This window comes from Microplitis mediator, chromosome 1 (assembly GCF_029852145.1).
Source record: "Microplitis mediator isolate UGA2020A chromosome 1, iyMicMedi2.1, whole genome shotgun sequence".
Lineage (NCBI taxonomy): Eukaryota > Metazoa > Arthropoda > Insecta > Hymenoptera > Braconidae > Microplitis > Microplitis mediator.
The window spans coordinates 10,276,941-10,296,884 of NC_079969.1; the positions used below are offsets into that span (position 1 = coordinate 10,276,941).

The 19,944-nt window shown below is 35.9% G+C and overlaps 2 protein-coding genes across 4 annotated transcripts in view; one reads left to right on the plus strand and one right to left on the minus strand.

Moving 5' to 3' along the window:
* The window catches only part of LOC130677536 (autophagy-related protein 16-1-like), a 193,613-nt gene that overhangs the window by 40,716 nt on the left and 132,953 nt on the right, over positions 1-19,944 (plus strand). The window lies entirely within an intron of this gene.
* LOC130677521 (uncharacterized) overlaps positions 1-19,944 on the minus strand; it is a 120,877-nt gene that overhangs the window by 20,833 nt on the left and 80,100 nt on the right. Inside the window, exons 1-3 of one of the 2 annotated variants that reach the window (XM_057484317.1) lie at positions 19,139-19,397; positions 17,846-18,266; positions 9,394-9,595 (exon numbers count right to left, since the gene is read on the minus strand). In XM_057484317.1, the coding sequence (XP_057340300.1) occupies positions 9,394-9,595; positions 17,846-18,230 (587 nt within the window). In that variant the 5' untranslated portion in view covers positions 18,231-18,266; positions 19,139-19,397. Of the gene's footprint in view, positions 1-9,393; positions 9,596-17,845; positions 18,267-19,138; positions 19,398-19,944 lie in introns of those variants that run through there. The other variant, XM_057484308.1, reaches the window with a different exon arrangement.

Consider the following 19,944-nt stretch of genomic DNA (forward strand, 5'->3'; position numbering starts at 1 on the left):
ATAATTTCTTGATGCAAGAATTTTTTATGCTTCATGAAAATTTTTGCATTATAAATTAAAATCGGAAATTTTCTCGCCCTTTTCGGCTAAAAAAATTTTTGTTTTTAATTCATAATGCAAAAAATTTATTGCACCAAGAAAACCGTTTTTTTATGTGTAATATGTAGGGATTAAAATTTTTTTTTTAGGTAGAGTCCATAGAAATCTAGCCATTACTAAAAGCATTTGGAAAATCCAAAAGTGCACACCTCCAACGATCATGCATTATTTTCAGTAGTAAATTTACTTTTATTAATTGTATACTGAACCACGTATTTCTTTTAAAGAGAAAAAAAAGTTTTATCTGTTTAATCAACATGAAATAGTTTTTGACAGTTTACGATACAGACAATTCTTATTTACCTACTGAGAAAAATAGTTAAATAACTAATAGCAAAAAATAAAAAAAAAAATCACCTTAATTACATTTAATTTTTAATTTAATTCAAATTCTCTGGTGGATGTCGCTCATAGATTTTGTCGCTAACTGATAAATAAATATATATTGTGGATAAAAAATCGGGGATTTGTTATGAATTGAGACCATCAGATTTGGATTTTTATTTAAATATTAATGAACGGAACGGTTTACAATAGTAAAATTCGAAAGAGTTCCTAAAGGTTAAAATCGAAAGCTAGTAAAAGAAAAATCAAAATGATAAATCGAGTTTTTTGGAAGATATCTTGTTTACATCCATACAGACCAACTGACGTCCAAGTAAAATTTTTTTCAATTAAATTTCTTTTAATAATAATCAAAACAAATAATCTTACAACTATGTCAGGAGTTTTAACCGAAATCTCCTCTTGCTATTGGTGTCTTTTTTTTATTATATAAGTGCAATATGAAGCTGGTGGAAGTGATTTAAAGTGAGCAGATCACGATTTTTTGATTTGGTGACAATAGAGCACTACCTTTCCGCTTCACGTTCGAGGTATGCAATAATTACTAATCTTAGGAATTTGGACAAAGTTGAGTAAAAGAATTAAATCAATAATTATTTGGACGTTTTGTCAATTATATTTTGACTTCATCAGCAAGACAATCCAAGAACTTAATAAAGAATTTGTATTAGTTTTTTATGTCCAAGTATCAAATAAGTTAAAATAACGAAACTTGATAAAATTAATCAAGTAGCAGCAATCCATTTATTTAATTTATTGTTATGTAATTTTATGAAAATCTAGCTATTACATTAGTCCTCATGGTGGACTTTTCAATGGATTTTGTCATAATCTATCATAACTAGTCAAGTAGGTCCCCAAAATACCATCGGTTCGAAAATGTATATATATATGTAATACAACCGGTCTTTTCGTCAGCATAGCGCTCACAATTCTTATCGGATCTTAATGAAATTTTCTAGATTTGTTTTGTAGGCGATTATCTTGATCAAGTTTGAAGAAGGACTAAATCGGTTGATTAGTATAGAAGTTACGATTGTTTGAAATTTTCATGATTTTTCGCGAAAATTAGTTTTTCGCTGTTAAAATTTTCAATCTCACTGCTGCGTCATTATTCAGAAATTTATTAATTATGAATTTACAAAATTTTTTAGAACGTCTTTAAAGAAATCCCCCTTCCAGTCTGACTGTCAGAAGGCATTTTTTTGCAATTAAAAAAAAATAAAAAATTTTTTAAATAAAATTAGTTTCGAAAAGTGAGTGACAAACAGTCGGTAGTCTTAAAAATATATTATTTTTATCTGTACTTAACTTAGCGCTTAATTTCACGACTAACTTGGCAGTCTGCCCGCTAAATACTAGAGATTTTTGGTGACATAGTACTTGTTCATGGATGAAGTGGCGCCTGTTTAAATTTCTCAAGTATAATCTATTACCATTTTACTTTACTATTCATTCATTTCAGCTATTCCATTTATTTTTACGAATAAAAATATCCTTTAATGAATTTATAGATTCGAATTTATGTCCTCTGGTTATAACATGCTCTCAATTTTTTTTTAAATTTACTAAAAGCGACAAAATGGCCGCTTTACTATTTCTGTATGAGTTTATCAAAATTTCATGAGATGTGTGAATAATTTTTACTCATAAATTCCCCACTTCTAAAATACAGTCTTAAATTTAAATTATGGGTTTTAAGTAAAAAAAAAGACCTTTTTCCGCAAAAAATTTTATATTACCCAAAAGAGGTATTAATAATTTTTTCCACAAAATCACTAGTTTCATTTCAATTTTAATTACAAATAATTAATGAACTCTAAAAAAAGTATATTAAGACTGTGAAGGAAAAAATTTTTAATTTAAAATTTTGAGTTAAATATTGGAGATAGGGCAAATATTATAACAAATAATTTTGTCAGAAATTAAATTTTTCTATAAAAAATATCCTCATTAGTACAGTAAATTGACTAGTTTGCCTCTAATTTATATTACAAGTAAATACAAATTTTAACTATAATTTCGAGCGCAATAAAGTAATCAAGTATAATTAATTTCTTTAATTTAAAAATAGTAACTGCATTTGAACATAGTTTAGTCCAGAAGTAGGTTAAAGCAATACAGTTTGTAGTAATGGGTGAAACGAAGGAGCAAACGAATCAGAAACTTTTAAATCCAGGTACCCAATGACATTCTTGCATAGAGCAGTCGGTAGTCGCTATAGCGAAATATTCTTAGGACTAAGTTTTTCGTTCAACGAGTTGGCAAACTCTTTCGCCCTATTCATTTTAGCTTTCCTTAGCATTTTCCTGGACTCTTGTCTGGTACTATACTTTACTGGTACTAGTCTTAAACTTTTTTCCTGGGCAATGACCGCTATTCAAATACGCGTAACCTAAAAAATAAATCGCGAGTTCGAGTGGATTTACATCCCGGTTTTACATTACTGGTTATTTTAGTGGGCAGTAATGCTGGTTCTACATAACAGTGGTAGAGTTCTGAGAGCTAATTCGCGCGAAAGCATATTCCCTTTCGTGCATGGGATAAATTTTTTTTTTTTTTTTTTATTCTACAGACCAGGCTGGGCTTTTTGCAACCACCTTTCCGCGGTACTGCTTTATCTCAATATGGCTCTGGCTCCACTCGTGATGCTCGTTCGTTAACCCAACTTGCACTTGCCGCTCTTGAAATATTCAAATATTCTAAAATATATATATTTTTTTTCCCTTTCACATTTTTTTCACGCTGACTGTGAAATCTTAATACCTTTTCACCCTTTATTTCTTTAGCTTTTATGTTACATTCAGAGCTACAAAAGATGGAGGAGGAAAATGTTGAGTTTCGAGAACAAAGGAAAGTGTGTTAATGGGATTTTTTGTTTTAAAATCGCTCAGCCCGAGAGTAAAAATCTATTTTCTGATATAAAGGGATTTATTATGCTTTCATTATTTTATTTTAAATATTTTTAATTTATCACATAAATTTTGATTAAAACGATAATTTTCAATCAACATTCCCGTCACCTTACACACTTATTACTTTAAATTATAATTCTGGCTCCACTATTAAAATGACGAAAAAAATATCATATATGTTTTTTATAAAGAATTAAATTTCTTAAAACAAAATAATCAAAAAAATATTTTTCCATCTCCAAAATCTCATCCAGAATTCCGAAACTTGACATTAAAAAACCTTTTAGCAACAACTCTCCCTAAAAAGTGTACATTAGCTCTTGGATTTAATTCTAGCTCGGAAAGAGCATTTTAATTTTCCGCTTTTAGCTCTGTAGCTCTGCAGCTCTGTAGCTCGGGCCACAGCACTTACCCTAAATCCAGTGGTCAGCTCAAGTCCATCTCCGCGCGATTATTGTCCTCGCGAGGTATGCATGCCATAGACCAAATAGCCTTCATGCCACTGCATATTGTCCTCTATTCTCGTGATAATAATAACCATAATCATGACAATAATCTCGGAACAATTCGCGAGTGGCAAGCTTACTCTCTATCAACAATAAGCGACACTATTCATGAATCATTGTCTACAATGTCGTCTCTAGTCTGTAGTCTGTAGTCTCTAGTGTCTAGTATCTGAATCTAGTGTTATTCGCTCGACATTTAAACCAAATAAACTATACGTTTATCATTATTTATCTTTCGAATAGACAGTAAACTCGAGAAGAAACTTGTCATGTAGAGAGATCTCAGAATCTCGTAGACTACAGGCATAAAGTTTGTTTGTATGCGACTAGTAAGTGTAAGCACAAGTTATAAAGCGTGGGTGTTAATACTGTGAAATGGCTAAGCATATATATAAATAGATAGTTGCTAGATTCAACACTTAGCAGACTCTATATAAAGACTTGTTTAAGATAAGAGCAAAAGAACCCGGATTAGACTCGTTGATTCGATATCCCAGCTCGTAATGATGTCGCGGGTGTGAGCTACGTTCTTGTATAACTTTAAGCTTTGTTTTAGTCGGCATACACAACATACAAATCCAGATTCAGCAGTCACATCAACTCTTTAATGCAATACGTGGAAGTTCATGTTGTCTCATCTGGCCTAATTGCCCGTACATGTTACCTTTAACTATTAGACGCTTGAGGATTCATCTGTCCTTCAGTTTGTATAGTAACCTGCCAGCTGGTGCTGCCTCCATTATAACTGGTACCGTTTTCTGAACTGGTTTAGGATTTTATTGCAGTTATGATAAAAATTATCAAGACCTTTTATGTAGACAATTAAATTTTATCGAAAATTAGTTATGACAAATAACGTATCTTGAATAGTTTAGCCACAAAAGCATTGAAACCATGAGACAATGAAAATAATGTAATAGGTTATAGACCTCGCGAAATTAACCACGATTCATAATATTCTTCATTCTTATTCTTAAACCAGTATTCCCCCCTGAGCATTACTCCCGATCCTCAGAAGCAATCCCTTATAAGCATTGTGTGCGGGCGCATTGCACGCGACCACTAGCTACTTCTACTGCGTTGCTGGAGAATACGCTTGCGGTTCCAGCAATAAAATAATTTAATAGTTATAAAGCGGATGCAGGATACAGGATAGAGAAGAGACGCATTAATTGAGAAGAAATTTTGCCGAAATAAATAAAGAGCTTCCTCAGTAGTCTCCTTCTCTTTGATCTTGGTCTTGATCTTAAGAAAACAGTAATTCTGAACAAGAATTAACAAGCGTAGAAGCGGATAAATAATCAGTAGCTGGAGAAATAGTATTGCGGGTTGATGCCTTGGTACGGTGATCGGTCTTACGTGCCGTTGGTTTGAATCGCGAGTGTGTGTTACAAGCTGCACCTACTTAGGATCTCTGGTTCGTAGCGATATCGCTGAACCATGGTAATTTAGCGTGGTCGTTCTTGCGCTTTGGCTCGCCAACCAGCCGAGCGTATGTGCAGCCTGTAAACCAACCTGAGGATAGTTTTACTCGGCATAAGGGGGAATAATGCAAATAGTGCCCTTCTCAGTGGCTTTGAAACAAAGTTGAGTCACGTACGTTCATCACGGGATCTGATATAAACCGCGAGGACGCCGTCCTATGTTTTGCTTCTTTTTCTTGTTCCTCTTCCTCAGTCTGGTTGTTGATATTGGTCTTAGTCTTGTTACTCCTGACTGAAATCTTTTCACTCTTTCTTTTGCATCTTTACTTAACCCTCAAGTACGGGCTGGTTAAAATACTTAAATCGTTTACGCACTACTCCGAAGGACGATAATCTACAACCTCAAAACCTTTTCCCTCGGCAACGTTTTAAATTCCTCTGTTGATGTTTCTCAGCGCGGCTTATAGTATAAACACACCGTACATTATTTTTATATATATATACAGAAATATAAAAATATCGCACGTCTATACGAAAATGATAGCGTGCACTTATGGACAAAATACTTAGCTTTAAACCCCAAGAATGTTATATAGCAGTAATCATAGAATTTTTGGCGCCGTGAGCGTTTTCATGACAAATTCCCGGGGTTAAAATAGCTGGCACCGATTCAAGCCGTCCAATGCGACTGTAAGGTTTCAGGCAGTAATGCCAGTAACCAGCCGGGGGTTGAACAGAGAGTGAACAGGGAGTGAGAATAGCATCGTAGAACCAAGAGTCTAAGTACTGTAGAGTACCAGGAACAATGAATTTCGTACTTATAATTGGATGTGCCGTTGTCGCGGACAGTGCTCTTAATGGTAAGTGCCTCAGAGTGCCCTAGAGTGTACGAGAGACCGGAAAAAGTAAACCGAACAAGGAACAAGTAACCCCATTTGGACGACTGCGACTATCTCTGCGCACCCTTACCCCTCTTATCCTCACTCTCACCACTACCATCACCGAGAATCCTCGAGCCAGGGTTCCAAAGGAGCTGCTTGAAATACGAGGGTCAGGATTGATGAACGCGTAGAGCAGTCTCGAGATTGCTTTAAGAAAATTTTCACATTGTCCTTTTTATTCCGGGAAGCTCTCGGTTATTTCCGACCTATCTCGTCCCCTGTATCTGCATGTAACAAGCTATTCAAGTTATAGATGACTCGGATAATGTTAATGCATATAATGCAGGTAAGGGAAGGAAGGGACCAGAAAACCACCAACTAATGTAAGTAGTAAAATAATGAGAATCTCGGTATCGTGATTAAAATAGCAACATGTTTCTAACTTGGCTAGCAAAGAGGTTTGCGGCGAGCCATTTTAAAGATGGATTCACCGTACCAACTTGAATCAACTTGATTCTTGTTCTTATTATCTTCACTTTAGCTCTCTCTCTTTCTCTCTCTCGTTCTTGCTTTCCCTCTTGTTGCTCTTATTGCCAGTTAGAAGGGCTTTGTTGGCTTATTGCCTTGGCTGATCTCGCGCCTGGCTTCACACGTATCTCAAACCCTCACACAGCAAGACGCGAGCTCTATCTCACGGTCGAACCTGATCAGAGCTTACCTCTTCATTGATGCCTTGCTCATTAAACCGCGATCTTATTATAACGCTTTGTAATTAATCCCGGTTCGCCGGCTTAATAACAATAAAACTCCAAACAATAAACTCATTACGAGCTAACAAACTCCGTTGACAACCCTCGGAATAAACAGTTCGTGTACCTGAGAGTCTTAGGTCTCGGGGTCATTCTCAGCCTCTACTTCCTACTTTCCGCAACACTCGATTTCCCACAGTGATGAGCTTGCTAACCTGTGTCTTAAGTTCTGTGTCCTCTGTCCTCTGTCCTCTGTCCTCTGTTCTATGTCCTAACTCCTATGTTCTGGGTTGGAACAACAGTGGTTGTAGTAGTTGGTAAGGACATCGATAAATGCCAGTCTAAGTTATACCGTCATCACGACACACCGTGTGTGTAGCAATCATCAATCCATCACTCCTCAATCCCTCACTCAATTCAATCCTATTCAATCCAATCCTCCAACTTATTTTATATTTCCTACTGGCTATCATTCACTCTGCTTTATTCATCCGACGGATACTAATTCATTCCATTTAAATACCCAACTTTTTATTCCGATAAATATTTTGTTTAGATTTTACATCAAATCCTTCATCCTGCTAATGGAATTTATTATGTTTCTTTTTTTTTTTATTATTTTTCTTTTTAAAATTGATTGAGCTTTCAAATAAGCTTTTGATGTTCCCAGTAAGTGTATAAATGTCTGCGTGAGTGTGTCTGTGTCTTGGATGCATGTTTGCGGTTATAATAAAAGATTTAAAAAAAAAGGTATAGATGGGTAAGTTGTGGGGCGTATGATCACTTGAAGCATCTCGTATAGTAGATGTACATCTATAACGAGCGCTCTTGTGCGCTTTGTGGAAAAACGGTTAACGCAAAAGCTAAGCCTGGATGAACATGAGGATAGAGTGTATAGGACGATGATGATGATGATGATGATGATGGTGATGGTGGTAGTAGTGGAGAGTGTAGTGCTGTAGAACTGGAGAATAAGACTGGGTAGAAAGAGCGAGAGGCTTGTCGGCCGGCCACCTTGCATGGAAGAAATACCGTTCCCATAGAATGTTAATGCGATCGTTGGTCGGCGCAATCCTTAAGAGTTGTGTATAGTTCGTACTGTATATCTGCAGAGTAGTCAAGTTAGAGGCCGAGGATACGAAGAATCGCTGGCTCCTGTTACACGCTCAACACCGACTTTCATGCTCCCATGCACTCATTGTTACGTAATGCATTACATTGTTACTGATAGATCGATGGGACGCCCGAACTGTCGCTGATTTTTGCTTACTTTTCTTTTCTCTATTTGTGAATTGGGTAATTTTAAAGCTTCGAATCATTGCAGCTTAATGGTTTGAGTTGGAAGCAATTTGTAAGGACTTTATTTGTAGAGAATTATGTTCTGAATCTATAAGATATGAGATAATTTGATCGTGTCTGACTATTTGGTCACAATTTTCAAAAGAAGATCAAAATTTTTTATCTGTAATTTTGAATTTAAAGTTTGGAATTATGATACTCGATTAATTATTAAAGATTCGTTAAGATGGTTGAATACTTTTTTACAGTAAATTTAATGCTCTACAAAAAAATCTCTCACAACTTTTTAACTAAACTCAATAGTTTAGCCGTAAATTAAATTCCAAGTTCCCGACGAATAAATTATAGAAGTAAGTCTCGATAAATATATTCCTATCTTCAACGATTTTGTCCCAGTCCCAAAAATAATAAATTTAACTCTATAAAAAATAAAGACATGATTCCTCTCAACTCTACGTATCTATCAATCAAAAGTAATAACCAGTCGGAAATGTATCTCGAGCCTGGAGCGACTCGAAACAGCATTGAAATGATGTAGGTCGTCATGACCGACTAGACCCGTGACCTTTTGCTACTCGCTAGACATCTTAGACCCGTAAACCCGTGAGCCCGTGACATATCTTAGTGCCATACAAATATAAATGTACATTCAGGTTTTTGACTTATACTCTTACACATCAGCACAACATCGCGAACGTATTTCGCGGTAACGGTAAGATAGAAATAACTTTAAACAGGAATAAAGATAGACCAAGTTGAGACCGAGTCATGATAATTCGAGATTCGACTCGTGTTTCGCTATATCGACACTCGTAAATCTTATCTCAATGCCAAAGTACGTGCTCCATTGGAATATTCCACCGAATATAACCCGGCAAATCGAAACTTCTCTTACTATTCGATTATACGATTTAAAAATTCATATCACAGTACTATACATTTTAAATATTTTTTACTTATTCTTCAGCTCGTTCTTAAAATTTTTTTTTACCAACCGAGATTTCCAATCGTTAAAATAAAATCTTAACAATTTCTTTAAAATTTTTTATCTCGATATCAACTACGCGTTTCTTCAGATACTCTAACTTATATATAAATATATAAGATGGACTTACAATAAAGTCTAAGTACTGAATGTACTGAGAAAAGACAACTAATTGCAAATGATTACTCACCGGCACAAAAAGTCCCGCTCGCCCAGACACAACTCAAGGCAGTGCTGACGTGACGACGCACTGGTACTTCTTTTAGTGTGACCTTGCAGCCGATGACCTTGGACTCTGTCGATGCACCATGCACGCTCACAAGGTTTAACCGCCAAACAGCTCTTCTGGGCGTATATTGTAAACACTGGGAACTGGGATTGCGTCAATGCACCTGTAAAAAAAAAAACATTTGTTTAAATTATTGCTATTACTTTTTATATTTTTTTTAGACTCTGTAGGGGATACCCTGTTATTAGTAGCGGCATTAGTGGATAACATAAAATTTATAATTGTAATTGCACAAGGCGCAATTGTAATTTATATATATATATTTTAAAATAATTTATTTGATTTATTTTTTACGAGATAATATTTAAATTCAATTATCTCGATGAAAAATAGCTCTAACCCCAGTAATTTATAGAAATTTCTTTATTACTTTAGAAAAAAAATTTATGGATACCTTTATATAAGGGGAGCAAAATAGGTCTCTAGATAATTATTATATATTACATACGGCCGTAATCTAAAAAAAATTTACTTTTTGTAAAATGGGCCGTATAAATTTTTTTTAAATATTTCTACTAAACTATAAATTCTCCCCAGCGTAAAAAAATTATTTTCATACTCAATCGCAAATCACAATTTTAAAAAATATTCAAAAATTTATCTCGGTCTAGATCAATCCTCTATCAGCCTCTTCCTATAACTTCCGGATTTGTAGCTATACCTCAAATAGATACAACTTTACAAGCTACCGCATTACAAGGTAATAGAGCATTGAGATCCTAAGTACATCGTTGATTCGTATAAATTTCATTGAATTTCAACGCACACTCATCACCATCCCAGTATCTTAGCGTCACACCATCCAATCCAATGTGTGCTGACTGCAGACTATAGACTGGAAACTACAGAGGATCCTATAGAATATATATTCTAGTTGGTACGTGGGTGTCTCTAAGTAGTAGTAGATGGTGAAGGTACGCCACAAACTTTATCTTTAAACTAAATTCGCTCATACACTACTAGACTTAGAGTCTATCATTGTAGCACTTGTAATTCAACTTTAATGTGACAAACTTGTCTTGGTACATATGCTAACTACATCAAGGCTCGAGATTATTTTAGTTAGTTTATTATGTAACTTTAATGTGCTAACTTACACCAGTTTGTCTATTGGGAACTTGTATGTAGTTAATGTATTTAAACTTGTTTAAGTTTCTCAATGGGTTGTTGATGTCTTTTATTAAAACCGTAAGGTTATAATGTTACCAGTTTTCAGTTAACAGTTCATAGTTTAGAGTTTTCAGGTCTCGGTTATGAGTGAATGCTTTTTTATCTCTACTATTTTATATTGTTTTGTTTTAAATGCTTCGTGCACTTGACAACCGACGTTATAGGTTACATTGTATAAATATACATTTATGTGTCTGTGTATGTTATAACCAGCGAGGCATATTTTAATTGTGGGTGGTCTTTTACAGTAAGTGAACACATGCCATGTAAACCTGGTTGTTTTTCCGCTTGTCGGAAGTTGAGTGTCTTTGACCACTGGCCCTAAGACTAAATCTCATATTTAACGCTAGCCAATCATATTTTTACTGACAATCACTAACTAACAACAGAAATAAAGACATTAAACTTTGTTATTTTTATATTTAACTTAGCATATCTCCTCAGAAAATAATTATACTGAAATTTAAAAGTTTTTATTTTGTAGCTTAGATTATGCGATTTGTCGAAGCTCGAATACAAATTAATTGAAAAATTTATTTTCGATTACTTTTAGTAAAAGTAATTAGAAAGATATTTTATGAAAATTCGGTTTGGTCTTTTATACCTCTCAAAATTTATAAATAATTTTTTCTTGTTGTCGTATGTGTGGGATAAATCCTTGCAGCTTTGGCTTTGATTTTCACTTTTCAAAAATTTCTTATAATAATAATCCGTTCGTTAGTCATCGAATATCAAAGCCAAGAAAATGTCCTCATCTATAAAAAAATTGCAAATATATTGCTGACCACTTCTAGAGTTGGCTAAAAGTCTGATCGTTAAATTCCAAATCTCTAAATCGTGCTCCGATTTTTCATTCAAAAGCTAGAGAAAAAGTTTTTGAATTTCGCTAATTTCAGCATTTCGACTTTTAAGTTCCAAAAAAATGATTTTTCATCAAGTTAACTAAAAATTTATTAAACCGAATTTCGTAAAAAAAAAAAAAATTTCTACTTCATATTTCAATTTCCGTCAAAATTACTGATCTATGAATTTGAAATGATCGCGAAATGTCCCATTTTACGGCATAAATATTTATTCATAAATGCATAACTTATAAAAAAAGCCAATGATAAAATACATGATAATAATTTAATATGAGAGTTGTATAATCGAGGCACGTTTAAAGATCCGTTGGCTCATGAAAGATGAATCGTAACTGGTTATGTGCTGGTAACAATCGTCTTACATATATTTAATACACATAAAAGCATCGTGGCTGGAGTCACCCTCAGCAGTCTCAGAGTACGAGCCTACGGTAGACTGCAGCAGCGACTACATTGATCGGTGAAAACGACGTCCGTTTGATGCTGAATCGTGCTATTCAAACTCGCATAAGAGCATCCACGCTTATATCCAGCCAACATCAAAGCGCACTTTAAATATTGGATTTATCACATAGCAGGACTTGAAACCCATAAAATATTATAACCTTTGAAAACTTAAACAACACCAGAAACAGAAATAGAAATAGATATAGCAACAGCCACAATAACAATAAAAAGCCAAATTATTTTTCGTAAATTCAAGTAGGCTTAATGTTTACTACGTGATAAACTACGAGTCAATAAGTCTTGAACTGATGCCAGCAAATTTTTCAATGGTCCTCTAGACTCTAGACTCTAGAGCTGACCGAGTGATGCTCTGACCGATTTAAACAATTTTACCCTGCATCAACTCGCTGCTTCTGCTATAAACCAACCAGACAGTTATGCAATCCAATGAAAAATTTCCATGATTCACATCTCCAAGTGACCTAGTTACTGATACCGATCCAATGCCCGGGAAAATTTTATATATTAAACTTAAATTATTTCCAAAGATCAAAGCTTCCTTCTTCTCATATCGAGTGAAAATTTTATCTAGTCCTATGGTAGATTACTAAAGTTAAATCAAGCAAAACAGGCTAACATACGACTAAACTTATGTCTCAATAGTTTACGGTTATTATTAATACGAACGTGCCACTGCGATACGGCAAATTACACATGAGCTCATCATTAAGTCCGGCTATGCAGAGTAAGTATCCAAGTAGCCTCCCTATTATCCATGTACTAATAAATTATTTATATTTACTTTGGCATCCAGTGTGCTTTGAGCCACTCTCTGGTGCATCATCAGATACCTGGGGACAATTGTCTTGACGCTGATGAATCAGCAATTCTTATCTGCTTGGCGAACAATAAAAATCAATTGGCTTTTGATGAATCCTTGTTGGGTAATGAAAAATTATAATACCGAGCCAATATTTAAGCCGCTTAAATAAATATCAATATTAAAAAAATTCTTATTAATAATTAATGCCCTACTTTATTATGCATTAAAAAATTCATTTCATTATTATTCCGTTCATTATAAATTCTTTTAAACTTTATTACCTGCTACTGTTATATATTTTCATTCTTTATACATTTCTCGCGAATGAACGCTAAATTAAACTTTTAAAAATTTTTTATTTTTTTAAATTTTCCTTTTCTAATCTCGGTAGCCAACGAGGGAGGATTAATAACTATTTTTATCGCTCTTGAAATGGTGAAAAATTAAACTCGGTAAAAACCAACGGGATGCTCTGCTCACGTTTACATCCACGATATCACGGACTATTAGCGTAGCTGTATGCAAATTGTGTCTAAAGAGAAGAAGAGGGTTGAAGTTTAGGGATTGAGGGGTTGGCGCGACTGTGGCGCGACACTACCAATGAAATTCCCATAAATTATAACCTCCGGGTGGATATTGGGTTAATATTGCGATGTAGTAAACACGTATATGTTTAAACAATATCACAAACTCAGAATATAAACCCTTTTAGACTTATTCTCGGGTACACCTTTTCCATGCCTTATACGTGGATCGATTACCGCCAACGTAAGCCAACGTGAGCGTTATTCTACCTCATCTGCTCATGGCTGACTAGATATCCACGTCTTGTCTGCCAACGGACGTTAAACTACCTCCTACTAAAATTCAAACCCAACACCACCAATACTATTACACCATGTGTATTTAGTATTCCAATGAAGTGTACAACAGTAACTTCCCACGGTTATTTACTGCCACTCAGGGCACTGTCTTTTTAGTATTCAAAACCCTGTTTTAATTTTATTATTTACCTGATCCGATTATCAAGGTGTTAATTGTTTTTGCATACCATTCAAACCACCAGCATATCCTAGATTTTTTTATGACCTGCATGTAAAAAAAAAAAAATCTGGAAAATCATTGAACCTGCGGGCCACCTCCAAAATTTCCTGCTCTTCGAGCTCAAAAAAAGTTGTATATCATTTTGAACAACGAAAATTCAAAAAATTCCAAATAATTAAAATCAAAAAAGATGTAACTTCCAACTAATGTGTATGATTATTCTTAACAGGGGTTATCAGATATTTTCGGCTGAGTTTTTTTCGGAAACAAAATCTCTAAATACAAAATACAGACCGCACATTGATGCACTACTGTCTAATATAGCAAAGTCTGCTTAAATTGATTGATAATATTCGTTTGTTTAAGAGAAACACTCGGCCAAAGTTTCCATTTACTGCACAAGTGCAACATTGATAGTACTGTTCGTGGACTTGAGTGTAATAGAGAGAAAAGTCCGAACCCTTCTTAAGATAACGAATAAATTAAAATAGAACTCAATGTAAGTTATCACAATAAAGAGTGGAAGGAGATTTGAATTAGATCATAACCTTGAAACATAAACTAATCAAAACACACACACACACACATACACTCGGGCATCATCTTGAAAAAAGTCAGAATAGCTTCTCAGGACCTCGCCACGTTGTCATCTGATGAAAACTTGATTTTTGAAAATCAGGCCGAAAACAATAACTTCCCGAATTTTTGAAAATCGTTGATTTTCATAGTAAAAAGTTACAAATAAAATAAAATAAAAGAAATGAAACAAAACCCACATGATTTTCGACTGCCTGAATTTCCTGATGAATAATTTTAAAAGCCAATATATCATTGGCCTAGTTAATTTGAATTTATAAACGATTAACCGGACTGATCTTGATACTCGTGATCTCTCGTTGGTAATCACGCACGACATTGCGGTCGTAGTCTCTCCTTGTGTAGCCCACTGTCAATAGGACAGTCACGTATCGCGAACCGAGTGCACGTCGAAAGGCGGTGCGCCCGACCCGTTATCCCATCTCTATACAGGTATATCAACCTATATATCTTGTCACGATTCAATGTGTATGAGAAGCTCTTTTTATTATCCCGGCTCCTTTCATTCGTTCTCATTTTTTCCCTCGAATTTCGCCGTGTGATGCACTAATGGGAGCGTGCGACTTAAATTGACGATTGAACGTAATTACCGCCTACACATCTAACGGCTTGGACTTTATAATAAATTTAATACATAACATATATATATTTACAATAAACATACATGCAAACGTGGATGTAGATCTGGCAGTGTGATAGGAAATCTTGGAATAGCGTCGAGTCAGCATAGTTATTTCAGAGAGCCCGTAGGAACAAAGACCGACCTTTCGTGACATGATATCGAGGACAATGAGGCCATGAAAAATTGCCAGCATCGCACAGAAACTCCTCCACACTTTATACTCTACACTTTGCACTCAGCAGTAGCAGCAGCAGCAGCAGCAGCAGCAGCATCTACTTCTCTATCCAATGTTGGATGCTGGTCTCGCGAATGTTGATTCAAAGAGTTGTTGGCTAGCTTTATAGTTAAATCCTATTGGAATTGACGAATTTCTGGGTTGAGAGATTCATTCATCCGAATGACCATTGTACTCTTTGCTTTTCTCTGCAACACACGTCCATACATTCACACACATAATCCAAGCACGAGGCACTAACACGAGCCAAATCGAATTGTCGAGGCCGCGTAAAGAGATTTTATGACGTTTTCACGTTCCACGGATTTACCGTGTGAATATTGTTTTAATGGCTAATTTAATACCATTTTTTTTTCTTTTTTTTTTTTTTTATTGTTTTCTCTAGTATCTACTCCATCCTATCTTTTGTTTTTAGTTTCATTATTCTCAAACCATTTATGTTTTTATGTTTACGATAGACATTCAGACAACTCATAAAATTGATTTTAGTCATCAGCTATTATCTTTAATTTCGTTTCATTTTATTTTGTTTCATTTTATTGTTTTTTCAAAGTCAAAAATACTATATCCGGAATAATGTTGAGGTACAAACAAGGCCAGGATGAAGCGATTGTTGAGTTTGTGGGTGAATAATCAGTGTGAAAGTCCATTGGCGGGGTGCAAGTGTGTGGATGATATAGCCAGAGTGGTGTATAATGTTCTTGAGCAGGAAGAGAAACAATCAGAACATACTCGGAGACACTGCTCGTTGGCGTGGCCTGTATTGCTGGACAAGGAAGTCGCCGAGAAACGACTCTCAATAGCGATACCTATAGCTATACAGATCTACCTCTCTCTGTTGGTTGTTGGGCCTTGGTGATCCTATCGGTTCGTGGCAGCGAATAACGGGTTCGGCAAAAGTTTCGTGATCGTGACAACTCGTTGGTTGGCGTCTCCTACTCGCGCTTACTACCGAGTCCATCACGATTGTCCCAAGTTTAAATTCCATTCGGACGTTTTTTTTTATTTTTTTCACATCTGCGATACTAGTCACTTCTTACAAACAGATGTAATAAAATCAATTAAAAAATCATCGAAGAATTTAAACCGCATCAACTTGGTAACAATTCAAGCCGGTAGACTTTCATCTAAAAGTAAGCAATAAGTGAGAAAAAAAACCTAAGGAAAGTAGGACTGGACTTAGCTATCAATACTCTAGTATCGAGAGTCTAATGTTAAGAAACAGCTCTTGAGTTACCCATTGGATAGCTAAGAAGCTCGAAGCTCTTGAGAAACGAAAGAGCGATGATCTCGGGCGAGCGTAAGGAGACAGAATGGAGCGAGAGGGCAACAGGAAAAAGGAATGTACTTGGAACTGCTAGAATTCTAGTCTCCAGCGGCGTTTCTCTTCAGTTCTTCCCAGTTTCCCCATCCATTTTTCCGAGCACTCCGCCATAGCTGATTGCCGTAATCGAGCTTAAAATTGTTCGCATACGATTCCGTGCCCGTCTAACGAGCCATCCCCGATATCGGAACAGAGACATCAGACCTTTTTTCTTTTTTTTATTTTTTCCCCATAATTTGCTAATCAACGCAAATTGCAGCAATTGTACGGATTATTTTGTTAGCTCCATTCAACACAACTAAATTAACCATGTAAATACTCCCGATTTGAGACGGTTAATTGCTATTAAATTATTATGTTCCGGTTGGTTTGTACCGTTTTCCATTAAATCGGATTCGCCTTATTTCTTTTTATCTATTTAGTTAATTTATATTTTATTTTTTTTTTGTTCTCATTCTTTATCGCGAATCCGGCTTTAAGCCGGTTAATCTAAACGTCAAGCCTAAAGTGTCATGTGTATCTATTTAATAGATTTATATATAAATATGTATGACTCGTATTGGTCGTGGTGAGGTCAGTGCTCAGGTGACGATGCTAACACGACTAACGGGCCAAGGGGGCGCTGGTAACGATCGTGATCGTGACTTTCTGTCACCTTTGTAGCTCATCGTGTGAATCCTGTTACTTTATATATATATATATATATATAAAGAAAGAGAGAAGTATAAATAGCAAATGATAAATATTTTATTAAAGATAATTATTTTTATTAGGTTATTATCTTTAATAATCAACGGCCACGCGACTCACTTCCTTACAAAGCAATCTCACGCGCTCAGCGTCTCCCTCGATCTTGGATTCTTATTATTAAATTAATAATACAAGGATAGCTGTAGTTACAAATGCGGATGTGTTCTCTCGCGTTATTAATTGCACCCCGGAAGATTCAATTAGTGCGTTTCTCATTACACTCACTTATATACCGGTATCCATTATTCACATAGAATATTCCCTTGCCAGCAAGTCTACTTCGAATATATATATATATATATTTATGAAGTAGACTAGCCCCGGGCAACAATGCTTCAGTCACTTAAGCTCTGGACAGAGAAATTAATAATCACTCTCGAAGGGGCTTAAAAGTTGAATTGATACGGGCAAGATAATGTAATGATAAATTGTATAAAATTATTGTTTATTTTGTCTTATAGTCATTGATATTTCTTACCTGGATTGTTGTCAGCATTAGAACTAAATAGTACACAGAGTCCGGTTTCATAATTGACCGCCTGGCAAGAGTCGTTCGCTTGACAGGTTTCCAAGCAATCAGTGAGCATAAGTATACCGGGTATAGATTCTAGCATGTTGGTGGGCGCTGTATAAACGTATCCGGTGACAAGCTCGAAGCCGACCATCTCAGGATCGCATTCGTCCGAGCCTGCCGACGGTCCGGTGTAGTCCGGCCCGGAAGCACCTGAGGGTTCTGAAACAGCCGTTGGTGTCGACGACAATGGACCTGAAGAACTAAATGTGGATGAAGCTCCGTCACCCAGTACAAAGTGGCCCCATACTAGGAGTGACACTGTCAAGATTAACGCACTCGAGTGACTCATTGCAAATCAAGTTATCTGCTCTAGCTGCCTTGGAACCTGGATAACAAATAAAACGTAAAAACTTATAACAAGAGATAAAGAATAAATGAGGTGTAAAAAAAGTATATAGACTAGAATCTAGCATCTAGCATGTTGCTTTTTCTAGGCAACTGTGCTGTATATATTCATGGGCTTGTGTAAATATTTAGTTTGTTCACTTAAAAGAAAAGCATGTACTCCTTTTTACTGCAGCGCTCAAGCATCTGACTGGTACTCGGTTGAGATTAAACGTAACTATTTTTTTTTTTTTTTAGCTCACATCCACGTCTACGTCCCTATCTCATTCTCTAGCTTTGTAGGAGCGCACCCTGGGTGCCGAGTGTACACATCGTTATCTTGACACTCGGAAATGCGGAAAGACGTGGGGCTAGTTAAATATATGCGGGAGCATTCCTCTCTATCTTTCCTGGTGTATACTTGGTTAGTTTATAAACAGTAATAGAGATAGAAGCTGTCTACATTTTTTAGACTACTGCATTATGATGCAAGCACGCAAGATCATCAAAGTTTTTCCCTTGACCCCGGTACGGGTCGTTTCTTTGAAATCTTATTGAAAATGAAACCAATTACCATCACCATTACTCTGGCCGATGAGGATTGTGTACAAAAGATACTAAAAAATATTTTCTATGTACATAGAAGTACAAATGTTGTTTGCACGCACGAACCTACGGATGAACGAACCAACGGACGTTCTTGCCAATCCAAGGCCTGCATATATATTTTCCCGTTAGCTGATGATGCAAGACTGCCACCCGGCACGAAGGTTCTTGCAAACGTTTCAGAAGAAGAAAAAAAATCACAAATTCTCAACCGATTCGATTCAAATTCGAAAAGAATTTTATAATAAAATAGTTAAAAATGATTACCTTGAAATAAAGTCCTAACTGGTAACACTGAAAATGTCACACGCGAAAAATAAAAAAAATAAAAAACACACACGAAAACACTCAACTTGTTGAGCGACTGAGAGTCAAAGCTACGGATCGGCCTGTAAAGGATATGCACCTGGCATGCACCCGCGTGGTTCTTTCTCGAGCGACCGACCGACCGCGTCTGAGGTTTCTGGAGAGGCCGTGAGGCCTAAGGAGGACACAAACGGTACGCACGACTCACGATCGCCAAGAGAAAGAAGAACAAGTACGACACCATTGAAAACGTCGCTTTTTCATCGCTCGCACACATCTTCCCCCCTCCTAGGCCCTATCCCACCTGATTTAAACTCTTTACCAGCTCCTCCAACCTCCTCCACCTCCACCTATACAATCTCACTATTCATTTTTTGCCTTAAACTTGCCCTTCTCCAACTCCGACTCGTTCCCCTCTACTCTGACATTGCTCTCAGTATTTCCAGCTCAGCTCAGGTTAATATTCCATAACGCTCCTGCTATGCACATATTTTAAAACCCAAGTTCCTTATTCGTGTAATATGGGCAGTATCCTCCTGCTCGGCCTCATCAGAATCACTTTTCCTTCTCGAGAACTAAACGCTCGTCATTAATCGAAATAGGAACGGGCTATAGATTTTTTATAATTTTTTTTGTAACACCAGCACCGCATACTTTTTAAATTAATTACCGGTCTTTTTTTGTAAGCCTTACCCAATTAAAAACAACCGTTTGTCCGACGAAACGGATTAAAATTATTACTAAAGACCCAACATATAAACATACGA